The sequence below is a fragment of the Myotis davidii genome, unplaced genomic scaffold, assembly GCF_000327345.1.
Source record: "Myotis davidii unplaced genomic scaffold, ASM32734v1 scaffold37, whole genome shotgun sequence".
NCBI lineage: Eukaryota > Metazoa > Chordata > Mammalia > Chiroptera > Vespertilionidae > Myotis > Myotis davidii.
This window is the reverse complement of record NW_006289395.1, coordinates 634,464-649,147: the sequence shown is the minus strand read 5'-3', so window position 1 is coordinate 649,147 and position 14,684 is coordinate 634,464. Positions and strand designations below refer to the sequence as shown.

Genomic DNA, 14,684 nt, shown 5'->3' with positions numbered 1-14,684 from the left:
GGGGACCCCGCAGCTGCCCCAGCCGCTTCCCCCTCGTCCCCGCCCCTCGCCCTCTTCCCGTCGCCATACGGCGCCTCCTCCGCATTGGCTGCCAGGGCTCTGACGTCAGGGACGTCCGCTGGAGCGGATTGGGCGGACTCGAGAGTTCGGGAATCTGGCTCCGCAGTCCAGCTCTCCAGTTACTCTGGCAACAGGGTAAGCCACCCGGCGGGGCGGGGAGGAGAGAAGGGGAGCGGAGCTCCGCGCCGAGCCCGGGTCCCTCCCCACCTGACACCCGCCGGAGCCATTTTAGTGCCAACTCGCTGCCTCCCCTCCTTCCTCCCAAACTCTGGCCGTCCCGAGAATCAGGCATCCTGCCCTCGACTCCCGTCCCCCATGCTCGCCGACTCCCACCCCGAGAGACAGCAACCAACCACAGCGACCGGCAGCGAATCTGAGTTGCTTAGTAACCAACCCGCGTGCCCCGGGAGGCGGAGACTGAGTCCCCGAGCCGGGGCGGAGATGACAGGAAACCCAAAGAGCACCTCAGCCCACCTTTCCCTCGGCTAGGGAGGGGGCGCGGTTGCTTTCAAGGCCCGGTTCCCACCTCACGCCCCTCAGCTCGGGCAACGCGTCTCGCCCGCGCCATCTCGTGGCGACGCCGGGAAGGTCAAGCACACAGAATCGGGCTGGGAACGCGAAAGGGCACAGCGAGGCAGGACCAGGGATGACGAGGCCGAGGGATGAAGATATAACCACCCATTCGTGGAAAGTACTGGGAGGAACTCCAAGTGGCCCCGGGACCGGAGACCCAGCCCGGCCTAGCCACGTCTGACCGCCAAGGCCATCTCACTGACCTGTCTGCAAACTCTGACCTTTAGCTGGGGCCGCCCCGCCCTGTCTTCGAGAAGGGGAATCCCAGCCCGAGAGGGACGGGGCGTCCTTTCGGGCCCTCACAACACCCGGAACCAAGCCGTCTGCCCCTTGGCTCTCCCCGCACCCGCCCTGCTCTGTTCTAGGGCACCCGGGTGTCCTGCGCCCCAGTCTTCTTCCCAATGCCTTTGCCGAGACCCAAAAGTCCATCCCCAGCCCTCCTCTGCCCGCGACTCAGGCGTCCCGCCCGCCCTGGGAGGAGATGGTTTCCCTCTTTCCAGACGCCCTCGCGGCTCCCCGTTACCTGATTCTAGGTGTCCCAGGTGTTCAGATTCCCCGAGGTCTCCCAGGGGGTCGAGCGGCCCCCCCCTCTCCCAGGTCGGGGCTGGGGGGGCCGCTCCGCCCCGTGGCGCAGTTGGATTTTCCAACACAAACACCGCCCCCCAACCCCGCCCCCTTCCCCTGGTCCCGCCCTCCTCGCGCCAAAGTACCCCCTTCTCGGGCTCCGCCCCGCCTCTTGCCGGTGCCTCGGGCCTCAGCGCAGGTGCCGGAAAAGATGCCAAACGTGGATTGCAGACTTCGGGGTACAACGTGCGGGGTCCAGCCCCGATCCCCGTCTGTCAACCCCCGTTCCATTTGGATCACGCGCCTTTCCCAAGTAAACCCCGCCCCCCGCCTAGTCCGCACTTAGACCGAGCCACACCTTCCTCAGGCCCCACCGCTCGGCCCATTCATTCGAGGCCACGCCTCTGCCTCTAGGCCTCCCACTTCCCTGGCTTCTTTCCCCCTCGTAGCCGCTCGCCGGAGCTCTCAGGTCCTCTGTAAAGCTTCCTCCTCAAACCCCAACATCCCACTGAGAAACGAGGCTGTTGTCACGGGTGCTTTATTGCACTGGACTCCAATACAATTCTTCCGCCTTGTGGCTAGCACACTAGGTGTCTCCGGGGCCCCATCACACAACAAATTCAACCAGGGTCAGGGCTTGAGGGGAGGTCCAGCCTCCGCCTGAGGTGCGTTGTCAGCTTTGGTTCCTAGAGTCCCAATCCTCTCGCTAGCGGGGAAGAAGAGGAGGCCTTCTCAGTTGTCCAAGTTCATGAGTAGAGCGGTGCCCCTCTTGATCCAATGGTCAGACGTCATGGTGCCACACCGGAGGTCGATCCCGATGACAAAGGAGGCTCTGTCTGCGTTGCCTGCCCGGATGGTATAGTAGTAGCAAGGACAGGAGTACATACCTGAGGGAAAAGACAAGGAATCAGACCCCAGAGCCTCTGGGGAAACAGGGCAGGAGCCTGGGTGCAGGAGGGTTGCAGCAGAGGATGGGGTAGGCAGGTCTGAGGGAGTGCCCCACCCTTGGCGCTCTTCTTTCTACTCTCCGTAGGCCGGAAGTGGATGGTGGGCATGAGGCAGACAAGCTGCATGGGCTCTGCCTCCACCAAGCAGGAGCTCTTCCGGTCCCAGCCGGCACCCTCCAGGTACAGGCCTCGAACCCAGACGCCATCCTGGGGAGACGTGGGGACAGGTTAGGGGAAGTCGAAACCACTGATTGCCAGCACCCCTGACCTGCCCCCTCTCCTCCCTCCTCAACCAACTGTTTCCCACCTTTGCTTCCAGCACCCTCCCCCACCATTCCCGCCTTTACTCAGAGCCCCCGGCACATCTGGCGCCTACCTTGGGTGGGTACACTAGGTTGCTGTCATCCACAGTGGAAACGATAAACTCCCAAGAGAGGCCATCCACTGAGATCTGGGATTGAAGGTGAGAATAAGGGAGGACCCCCGAAAAGTAGAGTAACCACATGTCCCCAGCCTCCAATCCCTGTCACACGTCCCACGCGGCTCACATTGTTCTGGCGAGCTGAAGACTGCAGGACAGCAGTGAGGAAGCCAGTGGGGAAGGTGAAGCCAGACAGCCAGAAGATCACAGGCGGCCGGGCACGACTAGCCCACAGCTCAAACTGTTCCACGCGCAGGGCCAAGTCCCGGGTCCATGCAGCCAGTGGCTTCTGTGAGGGATACGCCTGGAGGAGGCAACAGCATGTGTTCATTCATTCACTTACTCATGCATTCAAGTCCTATTTTAAGCATTTGGAGCAGATGTGAGAAGATCGTGTGATGCCAGCCCCTGCTCCCCACCTTCAGTTGAGTAAAGCACTCCAAAAGCCAACCCCCAGAAAAGAAGCATAAAATGACAGCTATTAAAAACAATAGCAACAGCAACAGTAACCAGTCACCATTAATGAAGCACCTACTAAGTGCTAGGCACAGTACTGGGAATCCTTGAAACACCCCTGGAGAAGTTAATAACTTGTCCTGAGTCAGATTCTAAGTTAATATCTCATGCCAAGTCAGTCAGAGAATGGCAGATTTCAACTGGAACTCCTGGCTCCAAAGCCCAGGCTTACTGCGTTTTGCTCCATGCCTACCAAGAACCAGGAGGTGAGGGCACAGGGAGGAGAGGAGAGCTCAGTGTTGGAGTAGGATCAACAGTGGTGTGATCTTGCCTTTCCCCAGAGTGGAGGGACGTGGGCATCAAAGATACAATTGAAAATCTCTTCCAGGCTTGTAGACATGACGATGAGACCCTGAATGCCCCTTTCCAGGTCCGTCAGTGAGACCCTGGACAGATAGGGTGGAGGGTTAAAGATGGGATGGGCCTGCAAGACTCCTCCTAGGCAGGAGGTGAAGGCTTTTCTTCCCGCCCCCTCCCCACAGTCTGCAGAGCCCCTCTCCATCTCACAGCATGGTCTCCATAAGCTTGTTGTATCTCTGGATCTCCTGCAGAAGGACTACATTGAGAGGGGAGGGGTCCAGAGCCAGCAGTTTTCGGGTCCCCTCATAGTCGATCATTTCAGGGATCTTCTGTTTCACATCAGCGGCCAACTCAAGGACCTGGTGAGGCAGGAGCTCTGAGCGCAGCCCTCTCTTTCTGATGGCTTTCCCTCCCCAGGTGTCTGTCTGTTCTTACCTTCTCTTCTCGGCTCTGGCCTCCAACCCTGGAGGGTGTAATCTGGGGTTGCAGGGAAAGCAGAGTCTCAAAAAGAGTCCGCGCCTCAGTGATCTGGGAGGCCACATCTGCATTGGGGTGCTGGCCAAAGGCCTCAGGGGGGTCCATGCCAGGCAACATGCTGATGTACTCCTTGTAAGAGGCCAGGGTCCCATCTTTGGGGATGAAATAAGTCTCCAATACTGATAACCTGGAGAGCCACAGCATCATTATCACATTGTGAGGACTCCGGGTTTTCAATGCCAGGCCAGGATCCCAGTCCCTACGTATGTCCCATTTGCCCAACTCTCTGTTCTTGCTCTTCCTCCCAATCCTCCACACTCTGCCTACTTCCAATCTCACATTCTCTCCTCAAACACTCCCCCTACCCTCTGCCACCTGGTGTCTCCGTGTCTGCTGGCCCCTGTCCAGTGCCCCCGCCCCCTCACCGGTAGAAGGGGATTGATAGAGACTGTTCACAGAAATAGTCATTGATGTAGGTGGTGAGCAGGCGCCGGTCCCAGTCATCCGTGACGTGCCCACCGTAGTTGATGCCGGCAATGAGGTACTTGAGCGCATCCCAGGGCGTCTCCTCATACTCATCCAGATAGAGGCTCAGCAAGTTCTCCGACACCTGTGCGTGGTCCCAGCCCAAAGCCCACACAGTTACTGTAGGAACTCTTCCAGTGGGGCTCCTTTTTCTTTTTTTTAAATTTTCCAATGGAGCTTTAACACAGACTTTTTGTAAGTGGATTTTCCTGCAGGGGAGCCATGAGGCCAAAAGGATAGGAAGATAGGGCTGGGATAAGGGACCCCTGGTTAGAACAAACCTCAAAGTCGGAGTCATTGAAGCCATAGATAATGTTCCAGCCCAGCTGCAGGAACTTTTTGCGTTCGAGTAACACAGAGTGGAAGAAGCAGAGAGCAAACAGCAGCTTCTTATACTTGGCAGGTTTGGAGCAGCGGGAAAACTGTGGTTCTGTCATCAGTTGGTAAAGACGGGTCATGTTGGCCTTTAGGCCCTGGGGACAATGAAACACAGAGAAGGGACGACATCACCGAGCTCAGCTCTGCCACCAGCACCACCGTGTACAGCTGTGGAGGTGCTCGCTGCACAAGGCCCTGGCTGAAGGGCTGAGTGGAAGCTGAAATCTAGTCCTTGATCTGCATGCCAACATGTGCACTAAGTCACAGGGCTAATTCACATAAGGCACTGTATGGGCTAGTGGCAGCCCTACCTTCTTGTTCCCTCACTTTTGAACCTCTCAGGCAGTGCTCTCAATGATGGATTGGCCCACGCAATTTGGAAGTACCAGAAAATAGGAACAAAGACCAAAATATACATATGACTTTTAGTGAACAAAAATGTACACTATACTATGTGCAAAGACTCAGTGTAGATTAAAAGGGCCATCGTGTATCATCAAGGAGGAACATTCTATGTGCTTGGGTTTATCAGGCTTCATGAATAAGCTGGGATTTGAGCTAAGTCTTACAAATGGGAAGGATATGACTAGGCTGAGAGGAGAGCCCTGGTTTCCAGGAGATGGAAAGAACTGAAGGGAAGCCCTTGCTAGTTTGGCTCAGTGAATAGAGCAGCGTCGGCCTTTGAACTGAAGGGTCCCAGGTTCAATTCCGGTCAAGGGCACATGCCCGGGTTGCAGGCTTGATCCCTTCATCCCTAGTGGGGGGTGTGCAGAAGGCAGCCAATCAATGATTCTCTCGCATTATTGATGTTTCTATCTCTCTCTCCCTCTCCCTTCCCTCTGAAATCAATTTTTAAAAAAGCCCCCCTTAAAAAAGGAAGAACTGAAGGGAAAAGGCACAAAGGGGAGAATAAGTGAGAAAATGAGTCTAACTGAAGTCAAGTGTAAGTGCTCAGGTCGGGTAGGAAGGGCCATTAACAGATGGAGGTACAATAAGAATGACAGTTTGAGCCACTTGGACTTGATTCACCGGGCGTCATGGAGACATCTGCTGTCTTGAGTAGAACATTGATATGTTGAAACAGTGTCTTAAGAAGACTCTATGATGGACAGAATGGAGGAGTGAAAACAAGTAAGAATATTGGAAGTAAGAATAAAATATGATTTTTAAGTGCCATTTATAATAACAAAATATGTAAAGTATGAATAAAACTAATAAAAATGTACACATATTTATAGGGAGCATTATAAAACTTATTGAACTAAAGAGTAAATGGAGAGACATACTATTCCCATGGATTGGGAGGCTCAATATCCTACAGATCTCAATTTCTTCCAAATTGGTCAATAGGATTTTTTGTGTGTGTGTGTGTGTGTGGAATTTAACAAGCTAATTCCAAAATTTATGTTGGAGAGTAGCATAAAGAAAAATAAGGTAAGGAGACTTGCCTTACCAGCTACCAAGAATTATTATAGAGCTATATGGTGAGTAAGACAGTGTATAGTGATCCTAATATAAACAGCTTGATGAAGTAAAAAAATTAAGGACCCAGAAAAATATATATATACAGAGAAACATGACCTAAGGCTGAGCAGACACATTGCAGATCAGAAGGGTAATTGTGGGCTATTCAATAATAGTACTGGGAGAATTGGTTATCCATGTGGAAAAATATTAGACTTTTACCTTATTCCACACTCACAAAATAGATTTGAAGGGACTGAAAACCTATATGAAAAAGTCAAATTATAAAATTGTTTTCAAGAGAGTGCCTTTATAACCTTGGAGTAAGCAAAGATTTCTTGAACATGATGTAGGTGCACAGCTCTGCCAGTGTGGCCCAGTGGTGGAGCATGGACCTATGAACCAGGAGGTCATGGTTCGATTCCCAGTCAGGGCACATGCCTGGGTTGCAGGCTCAGTCCCCACCTTTCTCATAATTGATGTCTCTCTCTCCTTCCTCCTTCATCTCTGAAGTCAATAAGAATATATTTTAAAAAATAATTTCCAAATAAAACATTTAAAAATACTGGTTTGGCTCAGTGGATAGAGCAGCGTCGGCCTGCAGACTGAAGGGCCTCAGGTTTGATTTCGGTCAAGGGCACATGCCTGGGTTGCAGGCTCAATCCCTAGTAGGGGGCATGCAGGAAGCAGCCATTTAATGATTCTCTCTCATCGTTGATGTTTCTATCTCTCTCTCCCTCTCCCTTCCTCTCTAAATTCAATTTAAAAAATATTTTTAAAAAACTTAAAAATACTGGCTTCTTTGTCAGCTTCCAAAAGAAATCCAGTTGCACCAAGTCAGCCCTGAGTGTCCTACCTGCTGAAGACTTGGTGGGTCAGTGTGAAGATCACAGGGAGGGCCTGCCGTTCACAGAAAGCACTCCTGGGCGAGGCCAGATGGACGCCCTCCCCTCCGAGCCACCACACAGGCCATGTTAATACGGGTTTTTATCTTGACCAAAATCAATGAAAAGCTACTAAAATAGTTTAAGCAAGGGGTAAGTGGGTGCAATGTAGCAATGTGATCAGATTTTTTCAATTAAAAAATGAAATATTGCCATTTGAGACAATATGGACTAACCGTGAGAGTATTATGCTAAGTGAAATAAATCAGACAGAAAAGGACAAGAACTACAGTATTCCACTCGAGTGTCAGATATAGAACAAAAAGTAACAGACAAAACAAACATAAACCAGATACAGACAACACGGTCAGATCTTAAAGGATCATTATGATTACATTCAATGGTGACCTTGTAATATTGGAGATAAAAGTTTCAATAGAATTGGAAAGAAGGAAGGAGAAAAGGGCTGGGAGCCCAGCAAATGTGACATTAGGGAGAGAATGTATGGAAATTTTGGGAGACAGGAAGGTCCTGTGGACTATTTATTTACTCTTCAGTGCCTCGTTTTCCTATCTGTAAAATGGGTTAATAGCATTTACCTGATAGGTGTGTGTGTGTGTGTTTAATGAATTAATAAATGTACATCAATTAGAACAATGCCTGGCACATAATAACAATAAAAAAATCAGATATTACTATTATGTTCTAAGGGTTTAGCACAAAACTAAACTTTTTACAGGACAGTAACATCAAAACGTGTTGTTGTTAAGGGTAAGTAAGCCCTCTCTCCGATGCTAGCAGGAGGAAAGGCAGGCCAGATGGAATAGCTGATGCTGGCTTTCTGCAGCCGCCCCTACCTTTGGGGGTTCTGTGGTCATCTTGATGCTGGCCTGTAAGATTGAGATGGGGAACTCGGGGTGGGGACTGGAGCTGAGCCAGAGGCGGAAGGAAGGGTGCGGATCCTCCACCTGCAGTTGTTCTATCAGCTTGTCCAGATTCGGCATCCACGACAGTGACAGGTGGCAGTTCGCCAGGAACACCCAGTGTCCTGCAGGGAGACCCGGATCAGTGGGACACCTGCCTAAGCCCCACCTGTCCCCACACCGTCCATCTCATTGGATGTGTGGGAGGGGGTGTCACAGTGCACAGGTCTGCCACTCCGGGACCTTCTGGGAAAGTGGGACCAGGGCCAAGGATGGGGGGAGAAGAACAAGAATGCACTGACCCTGATACATGCCCTCCCGGAGGAGCCGAGCAGCAATCGGGGCCTGGCCCTGGCCCAGGGACAAGGAGTGGAAACGCTGAGCCATGCCCGTGTGCTCTGCCAGCTGGAGCAGGGCACTGGTGGGGTCCACACCCGGGGACAGGATGAACACCAGTGGGGTTCGTGGGGTTGAATCTTCCATCACCTGCCAGGAGCACAGGGCATGGCCTCAGCAGAAGGCCATGCAGCGTGAGTGGGAGAAATGTGGCAGACTGGAGGGGGGAAGGGAGGACCCAGGGATGAGGTGGGCGATGTGGGCAAGGAAACCAAGCCGCTGACCAGCTTCATGTTCAGCACAGGCGGTTCGATGAAGCGGGAGCCAAGGTTGGAGACGATGAAGGACGTAACACAGAACGCCACGCGGTCCTGGCGAAGGGAGCGCACGATCAGCATCCGCTGCATCTCATTGCAGGCGTTGTCCCACTCGCCTGGGGAGGAGGTGAGGCGTTGCAGGGGGAGTCTGGGAGAGCAGGGCATCTGAACAAAGAGGCACCTGCAGGGAATGCTCTGCCCGGAGGCAGCTGGCTGAGGGGAGCTGGAGAGAAGGGCTAGAGGATAAAGGGGAGGGCACACACAGGGGCTGAATGGAGGGGAGGAGAGAAGCAGGAGCGGGGAGGCCCACACGCCGGGCACCTGGCAGCACGGCCTTCTCCGGGGTGGAGTTGGTATACCACTGGTGCCAGTCACGAGGATACTGTTCAAAGGAGTTCATGAGCCCGTGGAAGTTGGTCAGTTTGTCTAGCTCCGTGATGTTATCCCAGTAGGCATCTGCAAGCCAGCTGGTACATGGGTTGTCCATTTGGCCCTCCCGATCCAGAACCTGGGGGAAGGAGACAGGAGAAAGGACTGACCAGGAGCACCTCCTCAAAAGTTACCTTTTTAAAAAAAAATGGACAAAGATGAGTCTTGCATGAAACAGAATGAAAAAATGAATACAGGAATCCAAGATGGATTGGAATCCACCTTTATTAGGGGAATAAGTGTGGGGGTTTAAGTCTCGCAGACACTGTGCAGGGATCGCGGTTCAAATTCAGGGAGCTTGCGCCCTCTGGTGGTTGCCTCTCACTTCGTGTTATCAACTGGTAGCCTCACCCTCTGGAGAAGCTCAAACTGTTAGTTCATTCATTTATTCACTGTCTTTCACAAATATTTCTTATTCACCACCTGTAAGTTTTTTATGCACGTGGGATACATCACTGGACAAAAAGGACAAATACCTCTGCCCGTAAGGAGGTTTTCTTCCAATGTGGGAGGGCAGATAATGAACCGAAACGTAAGTAGGTTATCGAGTATAGCAAAGATTTCCCCAGTGCCATGAAAACAGAGGCCAAGCTGAGGAAGATAAGGAGGATTGAAGTCCTGGGGGGGGCAGTCTGAAGCATTAACTGAGAAAGTCAAGGTCTTCACAAGGTGCGATTGGAATCAAATATTGGAGACGGTGAGAAAGAGGGCAAGAAGGCATGTACACCTGAGGGTGTCGTTTTCTGGGAACAGGAACAGCCAGTGCAAAAGGCCCTAAGTGGGACATACTGGTCACAGACAGCCAGGAGGCCTGTGCAGCTGGAGTGGGTGGTTTGAGGAGCTGGACGGTTGGAGATGACATCAGTAATGAGCATCCATTTTAAAAGAATCTCTCTCGTCTCTATGTTGAGAGACCGGGGGGGGGAGGGGGGGAGTGTTGGAAGATTTTTGCTAAAATCCAGATGAGAGGCGAAGTAAAGGTGTCAAGACAAATGAAACTGTTGTCCAGAGGATGAGCGGATGACTAGCCCAGGGAAATGTGGTACCGGTGTCTGTCAGTTTCAGGGCCCAGTTAAGGTTCGTGTGGGTGTTTCTCTTCAGCCAGGTTCAGCTGCACAGGCCACACGGGGAGAGTGGAGCTGGATCTAACCAGAGTGGCAGTTTTGCCAAGTAAATGCAACACAGGGGGCAGGATGGGGGAAGGGGCGGAAGTGCTTGCAAGGAAAACTGTGTCATGGTGACCATGCTGCAGGCTGAGGAAGGAGTGGCTTGAGAGGCAATGAAAGAGTTGCAAGATCATACCAACCAGTGGGTCACAGGTAAGAGGGGCCCCCAAGTTCCACCTGTAATGTGAGAAGGGGGCGCACTGCAAGCCACTGCCATAGCCCGAAGGAGCTTGCCATGCCCCTGCTCCTGGCAGCTCTCGGCTCCCTCGCTGGAGACGGGGGCCTTACCCTCTGGGTCTGGAGGCTTCTTCAGACTTGCCACCATCCCCAGCCTTGACCGCTCCGCCCTCGGATGTGCCCTCTATCCAACTCACCACACCCCCACGCAGAAAGAAGTTGTATTCATCCATGTTGAGCTTGCCAGAAGTTTCCAGGATTTTGGCACACATCTGAAAACTGAATAGTAGCTTGTGGCGCTCAAAAAGGGTGCGGCAGGTGTACCTGGGAGAAGGGGACAGGGAGGGTGGGGAAGGGGACACTCAATATGAACACCTTCTGAGCGAACATCACACAGAGTCTTACTCAAAAGGACCCTCAGCAGCATCTAATTCAAACCTCCTATAAACAGCCAAGCACTCAGGGACCTAGAGAGAGAGCACATGATTTTTCCCAGAGTTCACTGGTAAAAACCATTATTTGTTTCTATTAAAAAACACCCAGCATTGCCCTGGCAGGTGTTGCTCAGTGGTTAGAGTGTCGGCTGGCAGACTGAAGGGTCTCGAGTTCGATTCCCTGACAAGGGCACATACCTGGGTTGTGGGTCCCACCTCAGTTGGGACGCGTTCAGAAGGCAACCAACCGATGTGTCCCTCTCATTTCAATGTTTCCCTCTCTCCCTCTCCCTTCCTCAGTCCCTTCCACTTTCTCTAAAAAGTCAATGGCAAAAATATCTTTGGGTGAAGATTAAACACACACACACACACACACACACACACACACCCCAAACATTGACTGGGCCCTTCCTATGTGCCAAGCACTCTTCCAGGTCCTGAAGACACAAATATGAAGGTACCAGAGTGTCTGTCCTGGAGGAAATAGGGTGGTCTGAAAAGGGCAGGTGGATGAGAGAGGCCACTGATTGTGCAAGGATGTGATGGGTTCTATACTGGGTGACAGTGCCATTAAGAGGTCACAGGATAGGGGCACCCACCATGCCTGGTGGACACAGGGGAAGTTGCCCTGAGGTGCAGCAGAGTTATTGAGTGATGCAGAAGAGGAAGAGAAGGGAGGACTCCAGGGAGAGCTCAGAGTAGAAGCAAATGTAGACAAGGGGGCTGGGGGAAGCAGGCATGGAAGGCAGTCAGCACTGCTCAGGCATCCAGTGGAAGGTGGGGAAGGGTGGAACTGAGCAGGCGGGTGGAGGACAGGTCACGGAAGGCTCCACCGGTTTCAGCCAAGAGTGGCATGGTCAGATTTGTGTTTGGAAGGCTCTCACGGACGCTACAAGAGGACAGATCGGAGAGAGACAAAGTTAGATGCAGGATGCCCTGTTAGGAGATGGTTGTGCAATTCAGAAAGAAAGATCATGAAGGTCTGAACTAAAGTGCAGGCGTAGCCATGGGGAGAACCGGGAGGGGACAGTTTGCAGAAAGATTCACGAGCAAAACCTGGTGACTGATCTGAGAGAAGAAGGTCAAGGAGAACGTTCACTCTTCCACTCTCTGGGTGGGGTGACTGGGAAGTGAATGCTGATGCCAGTTAGGGGCGAGGGCCTTGAAAAGGGGAGATGATGAGTTTGACCTGAAACAAGCTGAACTTGAGGGGTCTGTGGGGTGTCTGTGTAGAGAAGTCAAGCACCTTGTTACTCAGTGTGACCCATAGACCAGGAGCATTAGACATACAGGACCCCAAATTACTAAATCTTAATCTGTATTTAGCAAGATTCCCTGTGCTCTATAAGCACGTTACTATTGGAGAAGTGCTGGTATAGTAGACAGTTGTACACACAAGTCCAACACTCAAGGGAGAGCTAAAGATGTAACACTGAGCAGTCAGCCCACAGGTGATGGTTGGACCATGACAGTGGATCAGCTACCCAGGAAGGAGTATGGGGAGGAGAGCAGGGGACCAATATGAGGGCCTGAGAAAGCACCAGGGCAGAACTAGGAGGAAGGGTAGGTGTTCGAGTCAGTCACTTGGCCTCCTGCCTAGGGCATGTAGGGAGGGGCCTCAGACCTGTAGACAGCATAGGTGTGGTACTCATTCAGGTAGTCAATGCGGTCCTCCAGCTTGTTGCTGCGATGGCTCTTATCAATGCTGAGGATAAAGAGGCTGATGTAGGCATCCAGCGAGAATTGGTACATGGGGTCGATGCGGCCCATGTCATTGAGCACGAAGAACAGGACTGATGCCCGCTGGGCACATGGACGGTAAGCCTGCAGAGGGGGCAGAGTCAGGGGCCACAGAGGGACATGGCAGGTGGCAGGAGCTTAAGGATGGAAGGTTCCTCAGGCCAAGATGATTAGAATTGCATCTTGATGGCTGGTGGGGGCTGGGCTGGAGGGCACAGGAGCTCACCTCACGGGCCAAGTCAATGTTGATCTCCGTGGTTTCACTGGTCTCCAGCTGCTCAGTCACCTCCGTGGCGGTTAACTTGGAGGTCTGCAGGGTGTTCACCAGCTGCACATCATCTAGCAGGGAGCCTGTGGCCTCATTCAGCAGCCTGGAGGGAAGCCAAGAGGCACATGGATGGGGCGGGGCAGGGACTCCATCAGCCCCTGAGAGCTAGTCGTGCCAGTGAGTGGACCAGGGGAGGGTAGAGGCAAGGTCTCACCGAAGGATCTCATCCTCCAGCTCCTTGAGCTTTTTCTTGCCAGCAGCGATATTGATGACTAGCGAATCCTTCTGCTCCTCCAACTCAGGACGCTCCTTCCGGACCACAATGCCCAGGAGCTGGGCCTCCAGGCCCTGGAAGCACACCAGGACCCAGGGTGAGAAGGCCACTCCAGTGACTTCACTTCTGCACCCCTTTCCACCTCCGAGCCCTCACACCTGCCCAACACAATCTTAGCCTTTTTCTCAATCCTGCCAGACTCTACAGCCCTGCCCGCTTCACCCCAGTTCAGTTTAAGCATCGGCCCCGCCCACCTGTTCTTTGACTGCGAAGTTGACAATGGTGGTCTTGGCTGATGTCTCTGGGCTGTAGTGGGGGTTGGAGAGCTTGGTGGTGATGTAGAAACGAAAATTGGGATTGTATTCTACCTCCTTATCTCCAATGCGGATCAGCAGCCGACCACCTGTACCCACAAGAGGGTCAAGGGCAAGGACTCCATGTGACCAGGGGTGGGCTGACCCATTCTTTCCCCTACCAGCATCCAGTGGCAGTGGCTCAGCCTGTCCTAATGGCCCCAGCCCAGGGCTGTCTGAATAGAGGGCCAGATACTAGTAAATAAAGGACACAGCCGAAGAGCCAGCTTTTCCTCCCCAGTGTCCCACGTGGCTGGTCCTTGGGATCTGTCCCACAGTCCAACCACACAGCAAGTCTGGGCCCTGACCAATTCGAGCTACAGATTTGTTGAGCACGGTGTTGAGTGTGGGGTCCAGATATTCCTGCACATTCTGGAGCAGCACTGGGTATCCAAACTGGATGGCGTTTTCTAGGACTCGAAGGTAATCGGTCATCTGCAGGTCAATGATCTGAAGGCCCTAGAGGGCAAGAAAAAAGATGGAAGGAACACTGAGGGAATCACAGGGGGAAAATGGCCCAAGGGTAGAACTCAGGAAGAGACAGGCATGGGAAGAGCTCCTAAGGCAGCGGTTCTCAATCTGTGGGTCACGGCCCCTTTGGGGGTGGAGCGACCCTTTCACAGGGGTCGCCTAAGACCATCGGAAAACACATATATAATTACATGTTGTTTTTGTGATTAATCACTATGCTTTCATTATGTTCAATTTGTAATCATGAAAATACATCCTGCATATCAGATATTTACATGACGATTCATAACGGTAGCAACATTACAGTTATGAAGTAGCAACGACAATCATTTTATGGTTGGGGGTCACCACAACATGAGGAACTGTATTAAAGGTTGAGAGCCACCGTCCTAAGGGGGTACAGCCAGCCCCCCAGCCGTATACCTGGTTTCCTTCCATGTTCTTGATCCACTTCAAGGCCTGCGCCTGAGGATCAATCATGAGTGCCCACCTGAAGGACGAAGCACCCGTCAGAAGACAGGCTCTGCGCTTACTCCTCCTCGTGCTCCCGGCAGCATCCTTACCTGTTGCCACGGGTGACGATGATGCCATTCTCAGTGGAGAAGGCATCTGAGGGCAACCCTTGGATGTTCCAGTCCCGGACTTTGGTAGGATTGGACAGGAAATCATCAAAGGTGAAGCGAGGTG

At 52.6% G+C, this 14,684-nt stretch overlaps 2 protein-coding genes across 2 annotated transcripts in view; both read right to left on the bottom strand.

Moving 5' to 3' along the window:
• KDM6B (lysine (K)-specific demethylase 6B) overlaps positions 1–1,618 on the bottom strand; it is a 20,697-nt gene extending 19,079 nt beyond the window's left edge. The window contains exon 1 of the mRNA XM_006761708.2: positions 1,157–1,618. The gene's annotated coding sequence lies outside the window, so the exon portion shown is untranslated. The remainder of the gene's footprint in view (positions 1–1,156) is intronic.
• A 101-nt stretch (positions 1,619–1,719) lies between these two features.
• DNAH2 (dynein, axonemal, heavy chain 2) overlaps positions 1,720–14,684 on the bottom strand; it is a 101,113-nt gene continuing 88,148 nt past the window's right edge. The window contains exons 66-86 of the mRNA XM_015562576.1: positions 14,561–14,684; positions 14,421–14,487; positions 13,835–13,985; positions 13,428–13,576; positions 13,114–13,247; positions 12,858–13,002; positions 12,516–12,715; positions 10,655–10,781; positions 9,007–9,193; positions 8,653–8,801; positions 8,335–8,518; positions 7,967–8,157; positions 4,665–4,856; positions 4,284–4,468; positions 3,817–4,045; positions 3,589–3,740; positions 3,353–3,467; positions 2,693–2,869; positions 2,521–2,595; positions 2,201–2,351; positions 1,720–2,084 (exon numbers count right to left, since the gene is read on the bottom strand). The exon at positions 14,561–14,684 is cut by the window's right edge and continues 23 nt beyond it. Of these exons, the coding sequence (XP_015418062.1) occupies positions 1,930–2,084; positions 2,201–2,351; positions 2,521–2,595; positions 2,693–2,869; positions 3,353–3,467; positions 3,589–3,740; positions 3,817–4,045; positions 4,284–4,468; positions 4,665–4,856; positions 7,967–8,157; positions 8,335–8,518; positions 8,653–8,801; positions 9,007–9,193; positions 10,655–10,781; positions 12,516–12,715; positions 12,858–13,002; positions 13,114–13,247; positions 13,428–13,576; positions 13,835–13,985; positions 14,421–14,487; positions 14,561–14,684 (3,239 nt within the window). The 3' untranslated portion in view covers positions 1,720–1,929. The remainder of the gene's footprint in view (positions 2,085–2,200; positions 2,352–2,520; positions 2,596–2,692; positions 2,870–3,352; positions 3,468–3,588; positions 3,741–3,816; positions 4,046–4,283; positions 4,469–4,664; positions 4,857–7,966; positions 8,158–8,334; positions 8,519–8,652; positions 8,802–9,006; positions 9,194–10,654; positions 10,782–12,515; positions 12,716–12,857; positions 13,003–13,113; positions 13,248–13,427; positions 13,577–13,834; positions 13,986–14,420; positions 14,488–14,560) is intronic.